General features: G+C 40.0%; 1 protein-coding gene across 2 annotated transcripts in view; it reads right to left on the bottom strand.

Annotated features, from left to right (window-relative positions):
- Window positions 1-202: 202 nt before the first annotated feature.
- map3k1.L (mitogen-activated protein kinase kinase kinase 1, E3 ubiquitin protein ligase L homeolog) overlaps window positions 203-23,263 on the bottom strand; it is a 56,380-nt gene continuing 33,319 nt past the window's right edge. For both annotated transcript variants that reach the window (XM_018266062.2, XM_041569304.1), the window contains exons 2-20: window positions 23,096-23,246; window positions 22,610-22,804; window positions 21,965-22,159; window positions 20,263-20,379; window positions 19,927-20,075; window positions 18,983-19,104; window positions 16,988-17,069; window positions 15,867-16,050; window positions 14,717-14,986; window positions 12,686-12,807; window positions 11,822-11,913; window positions 11,100-11,289; window positions 8,277-9,549; window positions 7,518-7,670; window positions 5,977-6,139; window positions 5,760-5,891; window positions 4,323-4,465; window positions 4,036-4,167; window positions 203-2,263 (exon numbers count right to left, since the gene is read on the bottom strand). In XM_018266062.2, coding sequence (XP_018121551.1) covers window positions 2,114-2,263; window positions 4,036-4,167; window positions 4,323-4,465; window positions 5,760-5,891; window positions 5,977-6,139; window positions 7,518-7,670; window positions 8,277-9,549; window positions 11,100-11,289; window positions 11,822-11,913; window positions 12,686-12,807; window positions 14,717-14,986; window positions 15,867-16,050; window positions 16,988-17,069; window positions 18,983-19,104; window positions 19,927-20,075; window positions 20,263-20,379; window positions 21,965-22,159; window positions 22,610-22,804; window positions 23,096-23,246 — 4,015 coding nt within the window. In that variant the 3' untranslated portion in view covers window positions 203-2,113. The remainder of the gene's footprint in view (window positions 2,264-4,035; window positions 4,168-4,322; window positions 4,466-5,759; window positions 5,892-5,976; window positions 6,140-7,517; window positions 7,671-8,276; window positions 9,550-11,099; window positions 11,290-11,821; window positions 11,914-12,685; window positions 12,808-14,716; window positions 14,987-15,866; window positions 16,051-16,987; window positions 17,070-18,982; window positions 19,105-19,926; window positions 20,076-20,262; window positions 20,380-21,964; window positions 22,160-22,609; window positions 22,805-23,095; window positions 23,247-23,263) is intronic.

Below are 23,263 nucleotides of genomic sequence, written 5' to 3' on the forward strand. Positions count from 1 at the left end.
TTGGGGGGTCCCTATGGGTCAACTACACACACATACACACACATCACCAATCCCCTGTTCCCATGGTAACAGGTGTCTGCCCCCTGTATTGTTACACCAATGGGAAAAGTGCAACATGCAGTGAAGAGATTTTCACAATCTAAGTGCTTTTTATTCAAAGCAAAACCAAGCACACCTAAGTGACCAATAGAAATACAGAGCAGCGTCTGCATCCAGATTTATTTAATGAGCAAAGAAGGTCTTGTCCCAGGCGTGGGCCAAACCATACCAAGATGTCTTGTGTAAATGAATCTCAATGCAAAGAATATGGGTCGCTACCAAAGAGAAGTGCCACTGTTTTTAAATAGGCAGCACATCATCCCCTCGGGCTTGATATTGTGTAGAAGGGGTTTCATCAACCAAAATAAGACTCCTAAATATCTGCTGAAGCCAATGTTACCCCTATCTGAAGTCGCCGTTACCCCTATCGGAAGTTGGCGTTACCCCTATCGGAAGTCGGCGTTACCCCCTATCTGAAGTCAACGTTACCCCCTATCTGAAGTCAACGTTACCCCTATCTGAAGTCAACGTTACCCCCTATCTGAAGTCAACGTTACCCCCTATCTGAAGTCAACGTTACCCCCTATCTGAAGTCAACGTTACCCCCTATCTGAAGTCAACGTTACCCCCTATCTGAAGTCAACGTTCGTTACCCCCTATCTGAAGTCAACGTTCGTTACCCCCTATCTGAAGTCAACGTTCCCCCCTATCTGAAGTCAACGTTCGTTACCCCCTATCTGAAGTCAACATTACCCCTATCTAAAAGTCAACGTTACCCCCTATCTGAAGTCAACGTTACCCCCTATCTAAAAGTCAACGTTACCCCCTATCTGAAGTCAACGTTACCCCCTATCTGAAGTCAACGTTACCCCCTATCTGAAGTCAACATTCGTTACCCCCTATTTGAAGTCAACGTTACCCCCTATCTGAAGTCAACGTTCGTTACCCCCTATCTGAAGTCAACGTTACCCCCTATCTGAAGTCAACATTACCCCTATCTAAAAGTCAACGTTACCCCCTATCTGAAGTCAACGTTACCCCCTATCTAAAAGTCAACGTTACCCCCTATCTGAAGTCAACGTTCGTTACCCCCTATCTGAAGTCAACATTCGTTACCCCCTATTTGAAGTCAACATTACCCCCTATCTGAATTCAACGTTACCCCCTATCTGAAGCCCAAAGAGCAAGAAGCCATATATTGCTTTCCCTCCCCATTCACCTTAACATTATGAAAAACTCTGAAATTCTGTATAGAGCTGCAGAAATCAATGGTGGGCACACCAAATACTGTGTCGGTAAATACAACATTTTGTTGCCGTAATCCAGTAACCGTGACGGAGTCTTACTTGATTTAAATAAACGATGAACTAAACAGAGTTCCTGGTAGTGGATTCAGACTTCTGGCACCTACTGTATAATAGTGGTGGTCCTAAAATATAGTACAAAAATACTCTTTCCGTTACACATGAAATGATTCCACTTGGATGAGGAAAAGCAATACAGGTGTGAAGACGTTCAACCATGTGATTCGACAGTGGAAAAATACAGTGTAGACAGTATTTACACATTGCAATAAAATGATGGTCTGTTTATACTGATCTCCCTCAGAGCAACTGGAGGGAGGAGTCAGTTCCAGGACCTCCTTTGTCACATGACATTATAAAATATACAGTCCTTGAAGAGAGCTTCACACCTGAAGAACACTATTTTGTTAACACATATAGTGCGTGTGTCGTATGAGGGATGAAAAGGTTGCACGAGTTTACTTTACGGGGCTACAAAATTCAATTTGTATAGATTTTGGAAAGCCGAGACCACATGCTTATCTAATCTGCAGAGCGGGTTTCCAAAAAGGCACATTTTTTTTTTTTTTAAAATAGATATATATATATTTTATATAAATCTTTTTAGAGACAGTTAAGTCTCCATACTCTCAAGCTTTAGAGATCCTGAATTGTCTCGCACAGGCCAGGGATTTGGCACACTAATATACGTATGGCTTAGAAGACAGCATTATTGGGTTTCCTGTCCTCTCAGTCACTAACAACCTGGAAGTTCTCCGACACTTATTTCTCTACCACTTTGTTCGAAAGACCGGGTGCTTCAGTAGTTCTCGGGATGGTGGTCTATCTTGGGGCTGGAGCTCCAGACATCGAAGGGTTACATCCCGCAATCCTGGAGACAGGTGCGATGGGATAGTTGGGGCCGTTGTAGCACTTGCAATCTGGGTATAAAAGAAAACACAACTATGAATTAGTAATCGGGTGTCAGTGATAAACTCAAATACAGCAGGAGAGGGAGCATGCCGTGCTTACTTTGGGCATTTACAATAAGATAAGGATAAAACCACTACTTAGATATGCTAGAGAGGCCATGATGGGGTGGCCAGGTGAGGAGGGTTTTTAGGCAAGTTAGCATTAAAGGAGATGTTTAGTATGATGTAGAGAGTGATATTCTCAGACAATTTGCAATTGGTTTACATTTTTTTTTTATTATTTGGGGTTTTTGAGTTATTTAGCTTTTTATTCAGACGCTCTCCAGTTTGCAATTCCAGCCATCTGGCTGCCATGATCCAAATTACCCTAGTAACCGTGCACTGATTTGAATAAGAAAGAAGAGTAATAAAAAGTAGCAATAACAATAAATTTGTAGCCTTACAGTTCTTTTGCTTTTAGATAGGGTCAGTGACCCCCATTTAAAAGCAGGGAAGAGTCAGAAGAAGACGGCAAATAATTTAAAAACTATAAAAAAGAAAAAATGAAGGCCAACGGAAAAGTTGCTTCGAATTAGCCATTCCATAACATACTAAAGGTGAACCACCCCCTTTAATAGAGAGTTGACAGCAATCAAAATTCCAGGAATTGCTTGAATAAATGAATGGCAGATATCATGGAACTGTGAGCAGACCATAATGGAGGTACTTGTACATTCTTACTAATAGCACTCTGCTGGGGTGGACAGGGGAACAGTTTCAGGAATTCAGCAAAGCAGTTCTAGCAACTTCCGGACAAACCACTGCATCACCACAGTTACTCTTAAAGGAGAAACAAACCAGTAACAAAAAAACCCCTACCTCCTTACCCTTTATAGACCCCCTCCCTCGCCCCCCCCTGCCTAGGTGGTACCCATGGCAAATGCCCCTAACTTTTTACTTAACCCTCGGTGCAGATTCTGTCCCCTGCAGTTCACAGCAGCCATCTTCGTTTCTTCGTTAAACTTCGGAAGCAGACCTTAGTGCTATGTGCATGCGCCGAAAGTCACAAAAATTTCCAAAAAATTTTCGGTGCATGCACAGTTGTTCGGGAGCGGAAAATTACTCCAACTGCGGATGCACCCGAAAACGAGGGTCTGCTTCGAAGTTTAACAAAGAAAAGAAGATGGCTGCCGTGAACTGCGGGGGACAGAATCTGCACCACGGGGTAAGGAAAAAGTTAGGGGCATTTGCCCCGGGTACCACCTAAGCCGGGGGGGGGGAAGGGAGGGGGGTCTACAAAGGGTAGGGGGTTTTTATGTTACGGGTTTGTTTCTCCTTTAAGGTGGCCAGTAAACGCTTCAGACTCAGTCCTTCCAGACTGAGTTGGCAGCACATGTATGGGCCTGTCCAACTGATATCTGTCCAAAATTCACCCAGATATCGATCAGACAGTTTTTATATTCTTGTCTGACAAGGACTGTATTGGCAAATTGGTGCACTCTAAATGCAACGAGTTTGTAGGCCCCTCCATATGATCTGATTGTCTGTCCCCTAGCTCAACAATTGGAACAGACCGATTTGACCCAGCATGTGGGTGACCAAATCAGGCCAAATCATAGAAAACACCACAAATGCTTGTGACTACCAGCATGTACTGCCATTGATTACAATTAGATCTGTATGTGAGTGCTCACATCACATGGAGAGTATTTCATCCTAAAAATGCACACAAGCACATACCCAACAGTCCAGCAATGAAGAAAATGTTATAACATCTTTATAAGCTTTCCCATGTTTATTACCTTGAATATGAGTGCAAGATGGTTAGAGTGCTTTTCTGCATTCCATGGAGGTTTAGCACATGCCATCTCAATTATGCTGCACCCAAGACTCCACACATCACAGCTTCTTCCATACTGCTGCCCTCTCAGCACCTTCATAAATGAGAAAAATGTATATTCAGTTTATAGTATTCAACAATATATCTTATTTTAGAAGCACCAAAATATTTTTTATTTACACCAGGTATTGGGCAGAAAATCATAGAAAACTAAAAATATTTTATATTTAAAAAAAGTTAAACATTTACCTCGGGTGCCATGAAGGCGATTGTTCCCAACAACTGCCCCTGAAACTCGCCCGCACCAGTTCCCTTTGATGCCAACCTCGCTGCAGCGCCAAAATCAGCAATTCGCAGCCGCTGCCCAGTGCTGTCAATCAACAAATTGGCACCTACAAATGAAAGAAATGAGAATGGCAATCATCACATATTGATCCCAATATTAAATTAGTCATGGAAACTTTAGCCACATTTATATCTCGGTGAGATGTGTTTGTAGACGTACAGTAAAACGTTATCATTCACAAAGGTGCTTTTTGCTATCATGAATTTAGTAGTACAGGTATGGGATCTATTAAGAAGAATGCTCGGGACCTGGGGGTTTCCAGATAAGGGGTCTTTTTGTAATTTGGATCTTCGTGTCTTACATCTACTAGAAAATCAATTAAACATTAAATAAACTCAATTGGCTGGTTTTTGTTTACAATAAGGATTAATTATATCGTGCTGTTTTATTATTACAGAGAAAAAAGGAAATTATTTTTTAAAAATTTGGATTATTTGACTATAATGGAGTCTATGGGAGATGGCCCTTCCGTAATTCGGAGCTTTCAGGATAACGTGTTTCCGGATAACGGATCCCATACCTGTAGTATCCTTTTAATGGATTTATGCTTTTTAAAGGAATAGTGCCTAGTGCCTGAAAATAATGCTTACAATTGGTACAGTCTTGGGAAAATGTTAAATGTGGCTTTTTAAGTTTCCATGGAGATGTGATCATTTTATTTCTTTTCCGCCAAACATCAGAACTACTGTCTTACTTTAAGTCAAGAATTCTAGATATAAACTCAAGAGCCAGTGACCTGCAAGACAACACGGAATTTACTGTCCTTTACCAGGAAGTCTAATTAAAGGGCACCTATTACATTTGAAATTCTTCCCACATTAGAGTTGCCAACTGACCCAGCCCACTCTCCAGGTAAGGACACTCCGCTATTAGGTGTAGTATTATTTTCCCTACCTGGAGAGTGGGTTATGTCAACATCTTGGGAGAGATCGGTGCCCTTTAACATTTACTGCACTGCTGTGCAGCTGTGACTGCTTTGTGACGTCAAAAGCATGAAAAGAAAGCTTTAGTGAGATAAAGTATACAGTTGGGGAATGAAGGGAGCCCAAGTGCCTTTCACCTCCCACCCCCCTTTGAATAGAGTGTGGTCTAACACAGGTCACACTTGATTCAAAGCGCAATCCGCAGGTCTCCGCTTTGGAACGCAACCTTTTTTGGAAATTTTTTAGTCCGCATACTGAAAAGTCCAATAATGAAGCGAACAATGCAGGAGAAATCTTTTCCTCTTCAAAAGATGTAGAATGGTTCTCCACTGATTTATTGCAGAGAAATGACTGGATATTTGGCCAGGGTCTGGCCAGCTTGGACAAACACAAACCTAAGGGTAAGTAAGCCCTTACCTTTAATATCTCTGTGTATAATCTGATTCTCATGTAGGTATGATAGACCGCGTAGCAGTTGTTCGGCATAGTTTATGATAACAGATTCCTTGAATGCTCCATACTTGCTGAGCAAATGGGCAACAGAACCACCTGCAAGAGAGTCACATAATGAGAACCTTGTACAAATAACAAATGATCACTTCTTAGGCTCCTCACTGTGCCCCCATTACCTTACCTGCCATCCATTCAATGAACAGATTGTAGTTGCTCTTCTCACAAGTGGCACCCAACATCCGTATAATATTAGGATGGGTCAGGTGGCTCATCATCCTAATCTCTTCTCTGAGGGTTTCAACCACTTCTCCTTGTTCAGTAGATGTATTCCTCACATAGGTTACCTGTAACAGCAAGTATCACCATTACAGATAATGTTTAAATACATCTCCTGACCATTTAGGCACCCCAGAATTGTGTTACCTTTATAACTTGTGTGTGTGAGTATGAACAAATCTCTGCAGTGGCTTACTGTATATTGGTAAGGTGTCCATACATGACTACAAAGAACTGGGCTACACAGCCAGTAAGAAAAATGTTCAACCATTAGGGTGGCCAAATCAATCAGCTTGTTTCACAACTTGCCCAAGAAACCAGATCTAGCCGTGTATAGCCAGTCAGTGTGGAAATTTACGACTACTGTGCCTCAATAGCCGATATGAAGGCAAGCGTGTGAAATACATCCCAATTAAAGAAGTAGTTCAACTATTTTTTTTTTATTTAACTTTTTGCTCTGCAGCTCCCTGCAGTGGAATTGGCTAAAGTTCTAAACAGTCTGAATAGATGCAAAAAATAGTACAAAACTACAACTATACAGGTTGAATATTGTTTTCTTGTTGTAGGGCGGTGATCCCTTCAACCACACCCACACAGTTCACTCCTGCAGCATAATTCTATGCATAGTTGCATATTATCAGTGATATACAAAGACACAAATGGAATTATCACTTTTGTTCTGTTGTTTATGTTAAAGGGATACTGTTTTTTTTTTAACACATCACTTAATAGTGCTGCTCTAGCAGAATTCTGCACTGAAATCCGTTTCTCAGAAGAGCAAACTGTTTTTTTTTAATATTTAATTTTGAAATCTGACATGGGGCTAGACATATTGTCTGTTTCCCAGCTGCCCCCAGTCATGTGACTTGTGCTCTGATAAACTTACTGCTGTACTGCAAGTTGGAGTGATATCACCCCTCCCCCCCCCCCAGCAGCACAACAACAGAACAATGGGAAGGTAACCAGATAGCAGCTCCCTAACACAATATAATAGCTGCCTGGTAGATATAAGAACAGCACTCAATAGTGAAATCCAGGTCCCACTGCAACACATTCAGTTACATTGAGTAGGAGAAACAACAGTCTGCCAGAAAGCAGTTCCATCCTAAAGTGCTGGCTCTTACTGAAAGCACATGACCAGGCAAAATTACCTGAGATGGCACCTACACACCAATATTACAACTAGAAAAAAAATACACTAGTTGGTTCAGGAATTACATTTTATATTGTAGAGTGAATTATTTGCAGTGTAAACAGTGTAATTTAGAAATAAAAACTACATCATAAAAATCATGACATACTCCCTTTAAAGTAACTTTTATCATTGCTGGACACTCAAATGTTTTTGGAACATATGAGTTACAATAGTGATACAATTAATGCTGCCTGTATTATATTGCTATATGACTTTACGTTTAATGAAGTAGAGATGCAGAAGAGGATCACCTGTTTCACAGCCATTAATGTTCCAGTTCCAACATCCTGAGCTTGATAGCAGGAAGAAAATGCTCCTAAACCAATCTGCTGGCCCTTGAGCCATTGTATTTCCTCCCTGTAATGATTTCTTGCTTTGGTATGTCCAGGCAGGGTCTCTGGTGTCTGTATTGGAAACATTGCAGATTATGCATCTCAATAAGATTTAAAGAGATCAGTCACTAAAATTTTAAACAGTTTTCTTACATTTCTTATTTAATTATTTGCAAGCTGCAATCACTCACACTTGCTATTAGTGGAGGACAGATTTCACTTGATCTAACTGGTTGACCTCAGCCAGCAATTTGCAATGCACAAGGGACCAGATGTTTGCAGAAGTAACAAATTATACAAAAAAAAAAAATTAAAAGGGAAAATATATATTTTTTTATTTAATAGAAGCTTCCTCATGCTGAAATAAGAGACTTTCTAAATATAATCAATTAAAAATTCTGCATTGTTTCTGAAATAAAAATGTATCTTCACTATCCCTCTCTCAGCATCTGTTTCTCTTCATTCTGTCTTCATTCAAGAGTTGGGGGTCAAATATTCATTTTATAGTTAGATCCAATATATCTTATAGGGGGGCTCCTTTTGCCTAGAAGATGTAAGGTAAGGGCAAACCTAATCTAGCTTTAAATTTCTGGAGACATCGGGCGTTAATACGTTTATTCTGTTGGTTAAACAAAGTAAAGCACGACTGGCAAATCATACAAAGCTCTTCCAACTTACGTCCTGCTGAATGATGATGATGTCTTCTCCATTTTCAACTTGGAGCTGGGGTATGATTGGCAGTGCATCTTGAGATTCCGACATTGCCAAAACAATAGCCAGTGCTTCTTCCTCCTCGGCTTCCATTTTCTCCTTGCACTTCTGATTGTGATTGACATCATCTTTGTATGTGTCGTCAGTCTCTGCACGCTCAGAAGAAAGCACGGCAACTTCCGACTTAAAGGTGACGGTGCTATCACATGCAGGCATGGACGCTTCCAGGAGATCCTCCATGCTGGAACTGAGCTCCGTATTTGCATCCAGTCTGCACTTCTCCTCTACAGGTGTGAAAACGGTATCATCGCTTGGGATGACAGCGCTCACATTACTGCTGCAGTTATCGTAAGGAGAAACATTCAGATCAAGAGTCAGGCTGTCTTTATGAGCCTCACCAGGTTTCCCTAGTTCTCCAGGAGTAGGCCGAGATGGCTTTGGCCTGTGTATTTGATGAGATGGAAGAGGTCTTGCTTGAGTAAAAACAGGGGAAAGTTTTTCAGGCTCCTTACTGCCAGAATGGTGCTTTTGTATTTGAAGGGAAAATTTCCTCTGAGTTTGAGGGGAAGCTGAAGAGAGTTTACATGGGGTGAAACCCTGAGACCTTGGCTTTGTAGCATCTGTGACAGGACCAGCTGGCACAGAAGGAGTAGAAGAAGGTGAAGGTAAAGTAGGGAAAAGGGAATGGGGATGACTGGAAGACGGGGAATTCAAGCATTGACTATGTGGTCTTCGTTTTGTCAGAATGGCAGGCTTTGGTTGCTCGGCTGTGGCTGAGGAGGAAGGGTGTGCCAATGACATCACTTCCAGTGCCTCACGCAAGTCTTCGGGACTTGAGGCGGATTTTGAGTCACATACTGCTTTTGCCACTTTCCCAGACAGCTGTACAGTATTATCTGGGGAATTGCTTTGTGAGGTTGATGGGGTGTTGGCTGGAGCAGAAGGCTGCACAAATGCTTCCCTGCGGTTTTCAAATGCTTGAGAATCTTCTATACCCTGCTGGATCACTTCAACAATATCCATCTCTTCAGCAATGGCCATGAGCCGGCGGCGCATGCGAATGTAATGTGTAGAGCTCGTTACACTTAACATATCCAGCAGCTTGACAAACACTTGGGGAACTCTCGCAACCATTCTCGCTGCGCTTAAAAACACTCTGCGGGATAATTTTCCAACCATGGAATGAGAGTTGTCAATAGATTGCAAGGCAAAATTCAGCAGGGACAACAGGTTTTTATATCTGGAAAAAAAAGTAAATACATATTAAAAAATGCAAACTCAAGCAAATATTTGTATTAGAAAAAAAAAACACTTTAAAATATTAAAAAATATTATAAAATATAATTATAAAATAAAATTATTCTTGTATGTCTGGACTTACAAAATCCATAATCGTTGCTGTAAATTACATCATGTGCCCGTGCTATATGTTGCAATGCAGACTTTAATGAGTACATTAAAATGTCCCTCATTTCTCACAGGAACCTAGTTATATGAACTACAATTCCTATTGGATTTTTAGAATTTTATTTATCAAATGGTGAGGAGTTCAAACTTTCACTCATTGATTAATACAATTCTAAATACTCTATAGGAAAGAATAGAATGTATGAGTTTTTATTTATTAAACTCACATTTTGATAAATCTGCCCCTAAAAGAATGCTATATGACAAATGTATTGTTAACGGGTGCCATTATTTCCATGTAAGCAGGACACTTACCAATTGGAAATCTGGTAGCTTCACTGCAAGCACAATGGAAGATTTTAGACCTTTTTTTTTTTTTGTTACCTATTGCCCAACTTTACTGGCATGGGTGCAGACTAGAAATCTGGCTTGTGTGCCAGAGTGATTGAGAGGTTGAGCCCAATTTGTCTTGTAACTTAAGTCACACAAAGGGGTAGAGCCCCGAAACATTTTACTTCTGCATTAAAAAAAATTGCAGGGGTTCACCCAGCGTCAACAATTCTTGTGGGCCAGTGAGCTCCTTCTACACATGCATTGGGAGGTTACCATATCCCCCATCACTGAGCACCAAGCACCACATAATAAGTGTGTGCGAGTGCCTTTGTGCCAGGACTAAAGGTGGCCATACATGGATAGATCTGCTCGTTTGGCGATGTCGCCAAATGAGCAGATCTCCCTCCGATATGCCCACCTTGAGGTGGGCAATATCGGGCAGATCCGATCGTGGGCCCTAGGGCCCAACGATCGGATCCTAGCATTCGGCAAACGGGCGGTCGGATCGCGGGACCGCATCAACGAACAGATGCGGCCGCGATCCGACGGGATTTTCTGTCCCATCCGATCGAGATCTGGCCGACTTTCGGCCAGATCTCGATCGGGGAAGCCCGTCGGGGGCCCCCATACACAGTCTGTTGGCAGCTTTTATCGGCCCGTGTATGGCCACCTTAAGGCACACAAACCAGGTTTATATTTTTAAATAATATTTTTAAATATGAAGGACCAGATAACTGGGCTCACATGTACTGTATGTGGTGTTGCCGATACCCTTAGTCTACTTGCACTAAGTACTATTTTTCTCACTTTATTTCCACATACAGTGAAATCTCAATTTTACATCCCATGATTTAAAGTTTTCCCTCATTTACATTACATTGTTGTTTTGTGGTCCCACCTTTATATTATGCATAATACATTTCCCTGATTTTATTTTACATTACTGGATTTTACACCATTTTTTCTTGCCCCCTGAAAAACGTAAAATGACACTGAAATGCACAGCTCATTCCAAGGAAGGCAGAAGAGATACATGCATGTACTTGTTACCTGTCAACCACTGCGTCTGCCTGCATGATGTCCCCACTGATGATGTGAGGATAAAATTCAGCAGGAAACTCCAATAGCAGCCTGTCAATTAGACAGAGGCGGCCAAGTAGCGACTGCCAGTTGTTAGGTTCTGCCTGCGTTGCTAGAATACAATGCAAGACATAATCCACCCCACCGATGCCGATGGAATCTGCAAAAGCAAAATTAGATCATTATGACAATTTAAATGTTGCTGAGACAGCTGCGTCTGAAACTCATCTTGTGTGCATTAACACCTGAACCAGTTCAGTTTTCTATTTCTAATGAATAACAATTTAATATCTGCACCCTACATTAGCTGGATGCCTGCCCACTATCAGACTTCTAAATTTTGTTTTAACCTGTTTAAAGGCCCATAAAATAGAGGTTTTATGACTTTCATCCTGAAGATTGCCACCCAATATTGAAAGTGTATTACAGCTTTGATCCAGACAGATCTATCTATCTATTATAGATATATATTACTCCTATGATCAACCCAAAAATTGTTGGTATTAAATATTTTTTTAAATATATAAAAAACATTGGTATTATTTGATTATTCATTATTCATTTTAGGGGTTTAACAATCTTTGCAGAAGGTCAGATCATTTTTTTAAATTCTGCTGGCTGATTTCTGATTTGAAATGCTGTATCTCAACTCCCAAAATACATTATTGCATATTAAAAAAAAAGGAACGTACCAGATTTGAGTATTTCTGTTCCAACTGCCAGCTCTCCAGCTTGTCCTTTGCATAGTTCCAACAAGGTTGACACTGATAGCTGACTTGTCCGGCTATAACAAAGGAAATGTCACTGTTTAATAAAGTAGCTGTTATTGTTAAAGGGATTCTGTCCTGATTTTAGTCAAAATTACACTGTTTACACTGCAAATAATGCACTCTACCATGTAAAAATTCATTCCTAGTAGCTTAAGGCACAAACTGTTTCAATGGTCTTAATATATTGATAATGGGTTGAGTGCAGAGGATCTCTTGTATTTCTCCTACTCAATGTACCTGAATGTGTTGCAGTGGGACCTGGATTTTTACTATTCAGTGCTGTTCTTAGATCTACCAGGGAACTGTTATCTTATGTTAGGGAGCTGCTATCTGGTTACCTTCCCATGGTTTTGTTGTTAGGCTGCTGAGGGGGATGGGGTGATATCACTCCAACTTGCAGTACAGCAGTAAAGAGTGACTGAAGTTTATCGGAGCACAAGTCACATGACTGGGGGCAGCTGGGAAACTGACAATATGTCTAGCCCAATGTCAGATTTCAAAATTAAATACGAAAAAAAACCTGTTTGCTCTTTTTAGAAATGGATTTCAGTGCAGAATTCTGCTGGTTATTAACTGATGTGTTTTGAAAGAAAAAATTTTTTCCCCATGATTGTATCCCTTTAATATCAGTAGCAACTAACCAAAGGAAACTACAAAGTTGTAAGAAGCAGGGTTAACAACAGCAAACTGTATCGCAAATCTCCCCTTGCTTGCAAGAGTCAACTGCCTGTGTCTCCCAAGATACATATTTTAGCACAGAAAACGGATCAGGCTCATTAGGCATACCTGTTGGCATCTGCACATTTTACAAGTATAGTTTCCACCACTGGATTGAGAAGTCGCTGCAGTTTCTTTCTTTCTGTATGAGTATGGCAAGGAGTATACACCAGCATGGCTCGTAACGTTTTCTAAATAGAACAGAAAGAGTATACTGGTAAACAATATGCTTAACTTAATATGGTCAGATTTTCATTTACAATAACAATGTAAAAGCCCTACATCCATCTACAGAATCCCTATTATCAATCTGTACTTTCCAAAAGTCTTGCCCAATGTCTAAAAATCTTAGTATTTTAATTTAAAAAGTAATATAGTTTTGTTTTGCAGGTTGTTCTGAGGCAGGTCATTGAAATTAAGACAAGGTCTGCAGCGCATTGGTCCCTTTTTAGGACCTTGCTGACCTATATCGATTGAGCAGGTCAGAAAATTCTGTTGGATGAAAATTCTGTTCCATCGGATATGGTCCTCTCCAAATGGGTCTCACTAGGCCCATCTCATTGGCCCAGGGAAGAAAAGTTCAGATATTCTGATTCGGTCCAGCATGCTCATCTTTAGTTTAGACAGATTTATTTTAAATAGATTTTGTAACAAGGCAAACACAAAAAAAAACCAAATATTAAATGCAGAGATTAAAAATATAAGGACATTTGTTTTAAAGCATTTAAACACATTTACTTGTACAGGAAGGAAATAACTGGAATTTTAACTCAAACAATGATTTATGTTGGTGATATATGCCCATGAGGTACTGTAGGGTGCCAAAAGGGTAAACACAGAATATTATAAAACTAAAAACAGAAGCAACGCATGTATACACATCCTGAGTACAAGAAATGAAAAGACTTTATTAACTCTTTTTATAAACTCTGACACTAGACTGCTATTGATATATCCATGCCACTTGGCGTCTATAAAAGTATTTAACACTACTCTAAGAAACTTAATACTTTTGTCAAATGTTGCTATATTTTACTTGTTCGTTCTCTGCCAAGTTTTATTATTAAGTACCTCCTTGTGAAGATGAGGCCGGCACAACTAGGCAAACGATGCCACAGTCTTTCTGCAGAGTGATCGAATAATCGCCTTCCTGCTGCAATGCTTTATTGCTCTTAACTCATCTGGCTCATAATGAACCGAGTTGTTCTGTTCCAAGTAGCAATAAATGTACGATCAAAGTTCAATTTTAGTAAGACTCCAATTCTTTTTCATTTCTAGGCATGAATTATTAAATACTGCAGGAAATCATCTTTACTAATTAAAGGAAAAGGAAAGTTGGTATTTACTTGGGGGTGCCAAAAGTTAGGCACCCCCAAGTGATTGTATTTACTTACCCGACACCCCAGGTGGGTGCTCCTATCAGCAGAAAACTGCACCAGACCAGGGTTTCTTTCTTCTTCTTTCTTCACGTGGGTGCGCATGCACAGTAGCGTGAAAATCTGAACTTTAACTAAGAAGTTTTTTATTTGGTTCTACTGTGCATGCATCTGCCTCAGGAAATTTAAAGAAAGAAGAAGCTGATCGCTCCATGATGATCGCTGGAAGAACCCCTGGACCGGTGCAGTTTTCTCCTGATTGGAGCACCGTCCCAGGGTGTCAGGTAAATATAATCACTTGGGGGTGCCTAACGTTTGGCATCCCCAAGTAAATATGCCTTTCTTTCCTCTTTAAGCACCAGCCTATGACTAATGGACATATTTAGCAGAGGCAATAGTGCCTGGTTGTTACCAGTCTCTCCTCCAACCCCTTGCAGCCATTTACAAACATCGAGGGTCATTTATTAACATAGGCAAATTTGCGCCTGGGCAGTAACCCATGGCAACCAATCAGATGATTGCTTTCACTGTTCAACCTGCAGCTGTCTGAAAGAAGCTAATCACTGATTGTTGCTATTGGTAACTGCCCAGGTGTAAATTTGCCCAGTATTTACAAATGAGCCCCACTGATTTTGGTGCCCTTCAAGCATGTACAGTACAGAAAGAATAGTAGCATGATTAAATTACATTTCTAAGAATAACAAGAAAGTACTAAATCACTTACTAAAGCTGCGACGTACACCTTATAGACAGGGTCAGCACACACCATTGAGAGCACGCTGCAGCAAGCCTCAACCACAACATCCCCTGAGATACTCGACTGAGATGAGCCACTGGCAGCATTCAGGGATGTGCCACTTCCAGAATTTCCAGTGCTTTCACCATTTGCCAACAGCAAGGCCCCACTGACATCATGGGAGAGGCGCCTCAGAGCCATTTCCCGGATATTCCAGTTTCGAGAAAACAAACATCCCACCAGCTCCAGTCCAAAAACCTGGCAATACAAATTAAACCAAATGAATCCGCATTCCACTAGGTTACTTACAAGTCTACATTCTTCCCCTAGCAGATAACTAAATGACCTTTGCCACTCTACACTTCATTCATTAGTGTAAAAAACTCCCACGTAGGAACCACATGCAGGGGGAGCTCTATAAAGCACCACTGTGCATGAATGGATGCCAAAGACTGAATAACCAGTTAGTCATTTGGCACATAAGATAATCGAGAACCCTTCATTATCTGCACTTTCCAGCTTTATTCATCTACATCCGTTTCTACACTTTGATCTTGTGGTGCTTTGGTATGTTGGCTTGACAATTTTATCATCATAACTTTGTAAATAATAACCCGTTTTTACTTGCACAGATGCTGAACTAGTACTGAAACAGGGGCCCAGGTAATTTGGCTACATCAGTTGCATTTCCATTGTATTTATTTTTAAATAGGTTGTGCAAAATAAAAAATGTTTCTAATATACCAAAAATGTAATGTATAAAGGCTGGAATGACTGGAGTGTAACATAATAGCCAGAACACTACTTCATGCTTTTCAGCTCTCTTGGTTTCCACTGATTGGTTACTAGGTAGTAACCAATCAGAGACTTGTGGAGGGGCCACATGGGCTGCATGCTAAGTATCAATTACAACACACTGAAAGTTTATGTCCCGTGTGACCCTCTTCAAGTCGCTGGCTAACTCAGAGTTAGAGAGCTGAAAAGCAGGAAGCAGTGTTATGGCCATTATGTTACACATCCAGTCACTCCAGACTTTATACATTACAAATTTGGCTATACTAACCCTTCCTTTCATAAGCTATTAAATATCATCCAATCCACCCTGCAGAGGTTTAAGGCCCCTCTCACTGCCTCTTACCTGAATCCATGGTTCAGCCATGTTTTTATAGGCAAATGGAATATTTTGGACCCCATAGTGTGTAAGATTCAAGCTGGTGTCCTGTGACCTCCTTTGGGAACCAGCTGTAGGCTGCTGTTGCAGAGACTGCTGTTGAACAGCCCGAAGAATGGGAGGAGAATCCGCAGGTCCTGGTAATTCAACGCTATGAAAACAAGTTGTATTTATTAAAATTACACACACATAATATATAAGTAATAGTACTGCTCCAGCAGAATTCTGCACTGAAATCCATTTCTCAAAAGAGAAAACACATTTTTTTATATTTAATTTTGAAATCTGACATGGAGCTAGACATATTGTCAATTTCCCAGGTGCCCCCAGTCATGTGACTTGTGCTCTGATAAACTTCAGTCATTCTTTACTGCTGCACTGCAAGTTGGAGTGATATCACCCCCCCCCAGCAGGCTAACAGCAGAACAATGGGAAGGTAACCAGATAGCAGCTCCCTAACACTAGATAACAGCTGCCCGGTAGATATAAGAACAGCACTCAATAGTAAAATCCAGGTCCCACTGCGACACATTCAGTTACATTGAGTAAGAGAAACAACAGCCTGCCAGAAAGCAGTTCCATTCTAAAGTGCTGACTCTTTCTGAAAGCACATGACCAGGCAAAATGACCTGAGATGGCTGCCTACTCACCAATATTACAACGAAAAAAAAAATACACTTGCTGGTTCAGGAATTAAATTTTATAATTAATTTAATTATTAATTTTATAATTAATTTAATTTATATTTTAGAGTGAATTATTTGCAGTGTGAACAGCATAATTTAGAAATAAAATCATGACAATCCCATATTGTGCCTAAATATCAATATTGAGAAAGAATCTGTACTGTATTTATTAGCTGGGGGTTATTGTACATGTACCTTTGCTTACACTGGCAGGATATATCTTTGTTTCCATTATGTATACAGTTCATACAAGTGACAGCAGAAATGTTGCTTGCCATATCTGCTCATTCTTTAGACTGCAGCTGAACAATGTAAGCGACTTTAATTCATAAAGAGTAAATAATGATTAGACTGGTAGCAGTCACCTTACTTATAATGGCATACAAAAGGGCACATGCTCACCTGTTGAAATCCTGCGACCTCCACTTTGCTCGACATAGAGGACAGATAAGAGACTCCCTATTTCTTCTGCACTCTTCTGCCCCTGGAGAAACATACAATGTCGCAAATGAATAAGGTGACCTTTAAAAAGAGATTCTACCAGTGTATTATGGTTAGAATCTCAAAGGATCTTTTCAAGAGACATGGAGTCCCATCAAATGCAGTTTTTATGATTTTTTTCAATTTTGGGCCAAAAATACTCACTGGCAACAGCCAGTTTCCATTCATTATATAAACGGGGAGCACAGAGGCTAAAGCATCTTCACTGGCCAAAGTATGAAGCTGCATTTTTATAAAATGTGAGCTCTTCTTAGCAACATCTCGTAGGCACATAGGCTACCTGCACTCCGTATAATCCATAATTCTCATTGCATTGTTGGCTACACCCAGCATAGTGCAGGCAAAGCAGTGACTGATTCACACACGGGCTTAAGACTGTTCAACACATTCACAGTATGCAGGCAATGTGTAACACAGGGACTAGGCCTTACATTAAAACAAGAGAAAATGCTGAATCTGAATCATCAGCATTTCAACAAAAATATGGAAAGTGCACAGAGTGCAATACATGTGAGATAAAGTGTTCATTAATGTGCATCCAAGTCTGTAGGGAAATTACCTTGTAATTTTATTTATATTTAAATATTTATATTTATGTAAATATTTAATAGCAAACTGCATAGTTATTTTCAGATTCTGCTGCAAAGTGCTGTTATTAAAAAAACACAATAGTCAAGCAATATATTCCACAGTTCAGTACAGGGTGATGAATGATAAAGTGTACTAACAGAAAAAAAAAGAAAATATTTGTGTCCGAATAAGCAGTGTGTGTGCACAGACTTATCATTAGACGTCTATAGACTTCTTAGAATATACAGCACCTTTTCAGCTTACCTACATTAATTACATAGGGACGGTAATTACAGAACGCCCACTAGATGGCACTGCTGCTACACAAGAGTAACCAAACAACCTTGACAGGTAATCCATTGCAAGGAATGTTAAAGAATAAGTATACCTTTAGAATGAATGAAAAATGTCAAATTGTTGAGGGAACTATTCAAAGCACTTTTGCAATGTACATGCATTATTTGTTTTCAATTCCAAAATATTAAAAAGATACATGTACTGTTAATATGAATGAATTTTGTTACAACAGCGCCACCTGCTGGTCATTTTCCCACCATTCTGACCACCAAGGAGTCAAGGAAGTTGTCAGGAGAAAGAGCTGCTCTGATGCTTAGCATAGTACCCTCATTTTTACATTCATTTTTACACTCAATTTTACATTCACTGATATTTAAGGTGTACTTATTCTTTAAGTATTAAAGGGATAGTGATATGTTCCAGTTTTAACAAGAATGTTCCACTACGGCTCTTAATAGACGTGTCTGCCACTGATACGGTTTTAAAAACAGAGTTGTAATTGAGATTGGGGGTGTGGCAAAGTACCAACAGGCTGACGCACTGCATCATTTTGTCCTCAAATGTAGCCAGGATAAGTGCTAGGCGCATTAATATAGTCATAGCGACATATATTAAAACCTAGAATCTGTAGCAAACCCTTTAATACTAGTAAAGGCTCCCCAGAACAGTAGTTCACATGCAATGAATGGCATGGTGGGCTGAGCACGACTATCATGAGAAAATAATCTTGAAATGGCAGGCAAGGCTACTAAGACTCTTAGAGCCCCTTTAATTTTTTTTTTTAGAAGATATGAAGCATACTCCACTTAATGCTATGAGAATGTTATAACAAGGCAGGTCTGTGGTATTTGTGAAAGTGCACTGCCCTCTTTCTAGGCCACATGATCCATCTGTTATAATTCTACAGATAGAACTGGGCACTGAGACAGGGAAACATCGTCAAATGCTACAAAAACACACAGTTCAGCACCATTATACCCAAGAAAATGACAGGGGTGAATCAACTGGTGACATGCAGAAGTGACGTACAAATCGACATGCAGTGGTGGTGTAACTTGTTTCTGCAGCCTTCTTCACATACAGTCAGACTCTCCTCGTCCAGCATCCCCAACAAGCAGATCGGGCACATCTGCTCCTCCTCATCTTTCATGCTAAAAACAAAGGAAAAAACATTTTATGGATATCAAATGAAATATACAACAACTAGATGCATTCACATAACTGTTACTAAAGGAATTCTAAATTCAGGAGCCCTTTGAAATTCAAAGACCCTAAAAATTATCTTAAATTGAGTGTTACATTTCAGGTACCAATACCTTCAGCTTCCAACATTCTTCAACATATAATCAAGTGAGGATTAATGCTGGGTCATTTGGAGCCTAGCAACCAGACAGCTGACATTGCAAACTGAAGAGCTGCCAAATAAAAAGCTAAATAACTTAAAAAAAACTACTTATACTTTAAAATGAAAACCAATTGCAAATTGTCTCAGAATATCTCTCTACATCATACTAAAAGTTAACTGAAAGGTGAACAACCCCTTTTATAGTTGTGTGAATCCCTCATAATGAATAGACAATAATTATAAAGTAAACTCTAGTTTTAGGACATACCAAATAGCCTATTGCGTTTTTGGACTATCAGGGCACTTAGTGCAAGAGTAAGTGACCTTATAGGCCCAAAATGCATTATGCGATTTGTTATGTTCTAATAAACTCGATTTTACTGTTATTGTGTATTTATCATGAGGGCTTCACACAGCCCTTGAACTCTTTCATGTTATTTAAACAAACTGCAAGTCTGTTAAATTCCAGAGCTCCGAGTGTATGAACTGGGCAAATTAATCCAAGACATGACAGGCTAGACTATAACTATAAACGGATTGTTAAATTTGGCAAAAATGCTGGAGCAAACAATGAAAGCACATTCCACAGGCTCACAACAAATTTCAGAAGTGATTCCTTAGTACAAACCTGGTGTCTGAACTAGATGTAGAGGTGGTAGATGATGACAATGTATGTGAACTGGACATGCGTGACACAAACTTCTGGATGGTGTTACGAGATGGAGCTTTGATCCTTGAGCTACGTCTATTGTGATATTTCTGGAACAAACTCTCAACCTACCAAAATAAAAAGAAAATAGCAATGACTGAAATCACAAGATGCTGCTTTAGTTAATTAGCCAATGCCATCAACCAAGTGTGCTGCTTCCACGTCTGTTGGATTTATTCTATAAACATATTTTTCAGCAACATACAAATATCTATAAAAAGGGACTTTATTTGCTCAAAACTGAAATCTACTTACCTCAAAATTCTTCAGTGCTTTTCTCCACAACATGGTGTCTGATGGTTCTAACTGGAAGACTCTTAACATGACAAAGAGAAGATGGATGCAGAATGCTCCCCTGCCACAGCTGCAGGCCTGCAGTAAGGAAATATATGTTTATGGCACCGCAGAAGTTAACAGATCCAAAAAAATATTGCAGGTAGCTACTAACTAAAAAAATATACAATATTCCAAAACAAAAAGCATAAGTGTTGTTTTCATAAGGGCTATGGCACTCAGAGCACTTTTTCTGTCTTTGTAGAAGTCCCCCGAAACTGAGCCTGCAGCCTCCCACTGACTTTAAAGTGAAACTGTTAGAACATCAAACTCAGTGGGAGCCAGCAGGAGCTTCACAAAGAGAAGTATCAACTTGTAAACACAAATGACAAAACACTTTATTAGCAAGTACTTTTTGTTATTCAGGCATGCTCTCACATGATGGCAAAGATAGTCAAAAGCCTAATAGCAAATGCCATGCCATCCCTTACAATGCATATTTAGCATGTAAACAACTGTCTTTAAGTAGAGAGAGAGAAACAGCAGGAGGTTAAAATGAAAACAAGTTGCCGGAATGAGTCATTTGAAATCTTAAAAAAAAAAATAATGAGTGCATAAGCCTCTGGGGCAAATCCATAAAGCTTAAAATGTTTACCCATGACTTAAAGGTGCTTAATAATGTGTTTCCTGATCGCTACAAGCATTAAGTATGCCTATTAACCAGTGAAGTAAGATTTCATTAACTTGTTAGAAAAACATTTGCAATTTGGTGAAAATGCCAGAACACTAGCACTACATAGTTACATGCATAGAAGTCTCTCGCCTATTCTGTAAATACTTTTGCGACTGCCAGCGTTTTGCCCCTTGCACGATTTCCAGCTCAGCAGGCAGACGGAAAAGCATTGAGAATTTCTCTTCTGTTACACGTTAAAGGGATTCTGTCATGATTTTTATGAAGTAGATTTTATTTCTAAATTACACTGTTTATAATGAAAATAATTCACTCTACAATATAAAATTTCATTCCTGACCAACAAGTGTATTTTTTTTTTTTTAGTTGTAATATTGGTGTGTAGGCGCCAACTCGGGTCATTTTGCCTGGTCATGTGCTTCAGAATGAGCCAGCACTTTAGGATGGAATTGCTTTCTGGCAGGCTGTTGTTTCTCCTACTCAATGTAATTGAATGTGTTGCAGTGGGACCTGGATTTTACTACAGAGTGCTGTTCTTAGATCTACCAGGCAGCTGTTATGTGTTAGGGAGCCGCTATCTGGTTACCTTCCCTTTTTTCTGTTGTTAGGCTGCTGGGAGAAATGGGGGGGGGGTATCACTCCAACTTGCAGTACAGCAGTAAAGAGTGACGGAAGTTTATCAGAACACAAGTCACATGACTGGGGGCAGCTCAGAAACTGACAATATGTCTAGCCTCATGTCAGATTTCAAAATTAAATATAAAAAATTCTGTTTGCTCTTTTGAGAAAGGGTCAAGTTAATTACCATACACGACAATGCAGGGGCAATCCCTAGTGTTTTGCTGCCAGCTATGCTGGAAATTGCACGTGCAGTAAAAAGCTGGCAATCACCGGTTGCTGCCTGCTTTCTGCTCTGGAAATGTGCAACAATCTGACATTCAATATCGGTATACCTTTAAATAAAAGCAGGCCTATTTAAAATCATTTGCTTACCTGAGGTCCAATAAAAACTCTGTATTTATTGTCTGGGCTGTCTCCACCAATTAGAAAGGAGTTAGGTCCAATCTGCTGTAGCAGATAGAGTCTTGCACGCATAACTTTGTGAACCCTTCGACTGGTTTCCTCAGGACTGAAAGGTGAGAAGCCATCAGGAGAGGGAGCTCTTCGAGGAGGTGTGACACGTCCACTCTGAAACAGGGAGAGGGAAAAAGGATTCCTACATATTTCAGAATGTAAAATATTATACTGTAGATTAGGACTCTCCTTCTTTCCAAAATGCACCCTAAAGACCCACCTGTTTAGGGAAGCTTATTCAATGTATCTTACTTAATCAGTCATATTATAAATCACAAATTTGTTTCTAAAATCCCTATGTCTCAATTGTACCCTAACCTTTAGTTTGTAAACTCTTGCGAGTAGGGCCTTCTAATCCTATTGTACTATTGTAAACCTGTTCGTTATTGCTCCCTGTTCGTTATCTAATGTAAAGCACTTTGTTTCTTGTTGGCGCTAGATTAAATGAGGATGCTGCAGAACATAGCTCTCCAAATACATCATGGCATTTACCTTGGCACAGTTATGAAGTACAGTAAATAAAGGAGATTGCAATAAACCATATACTACCACAGAGGAACTTACAGGGACTGGAGAAAGGCCTCTTCTCTTCACCCCTGGTGAATCTGGCTTTGTGGATTTGGATGAGCTGGATGAACTGCTGGGAGAAGGGCTTCGCCTTCCTTTAGGAACATGGGACAAGCCGTTCAGCGACCCATCTACTGAGTCTGCCTTGAAAGTTTCAGACCCCTCTGCCTTTACAGGAATGGGTTTAACGACCTAGATCAGAGGAAAATAGTTGTCAATAGTGCTTTAACTCTTTACTTTCCCTTTTCACACAATACGCCATGCTCCTTTAGCATGGTGTCTATTTTTAATGTAATATGTGGGAGATGCCACCCACATATAAAAAATCATAAGTAATTCAGTGTGTAAAATATAAGAGATGAAACTGGATATGGAACAGATATGCAGTGTGTTGATACGACAGCAGGTTGCACATCAGTTCTAGCAAACATTAGAGGGCAGTGTAGCTCCATGCCCATAACTTATCATGCAACTAATACATACCACAGGACCTCGCCTGCTTTTCCTCTCCAACCATTCATGTTTCCAGGCTGGCATGCATGTTGCCTTGAGTTTTTCCCTGATCATGCGCTCCTCTGGGCGGTCATCCATTTTCTGTAGCCCCCTGAGTGTTTCTTTATTCTCCATGTCACGGCTGCAGGAAAGACACGA

This window comes from Xenopus laevis, chromosome 1L (genome assembly GCF_017654675.1).
Source record: "Xenopus laevis strain J_2021 chromosome 1L, Xenopus_laevis_v10.1, whole genome shotgun sequence".
Lineage (NCBI taxonomy): Eukaryota > Metazoa > Chordata > Amphibia > Anura > Pipidae > Xenopus > Xenopus laevis.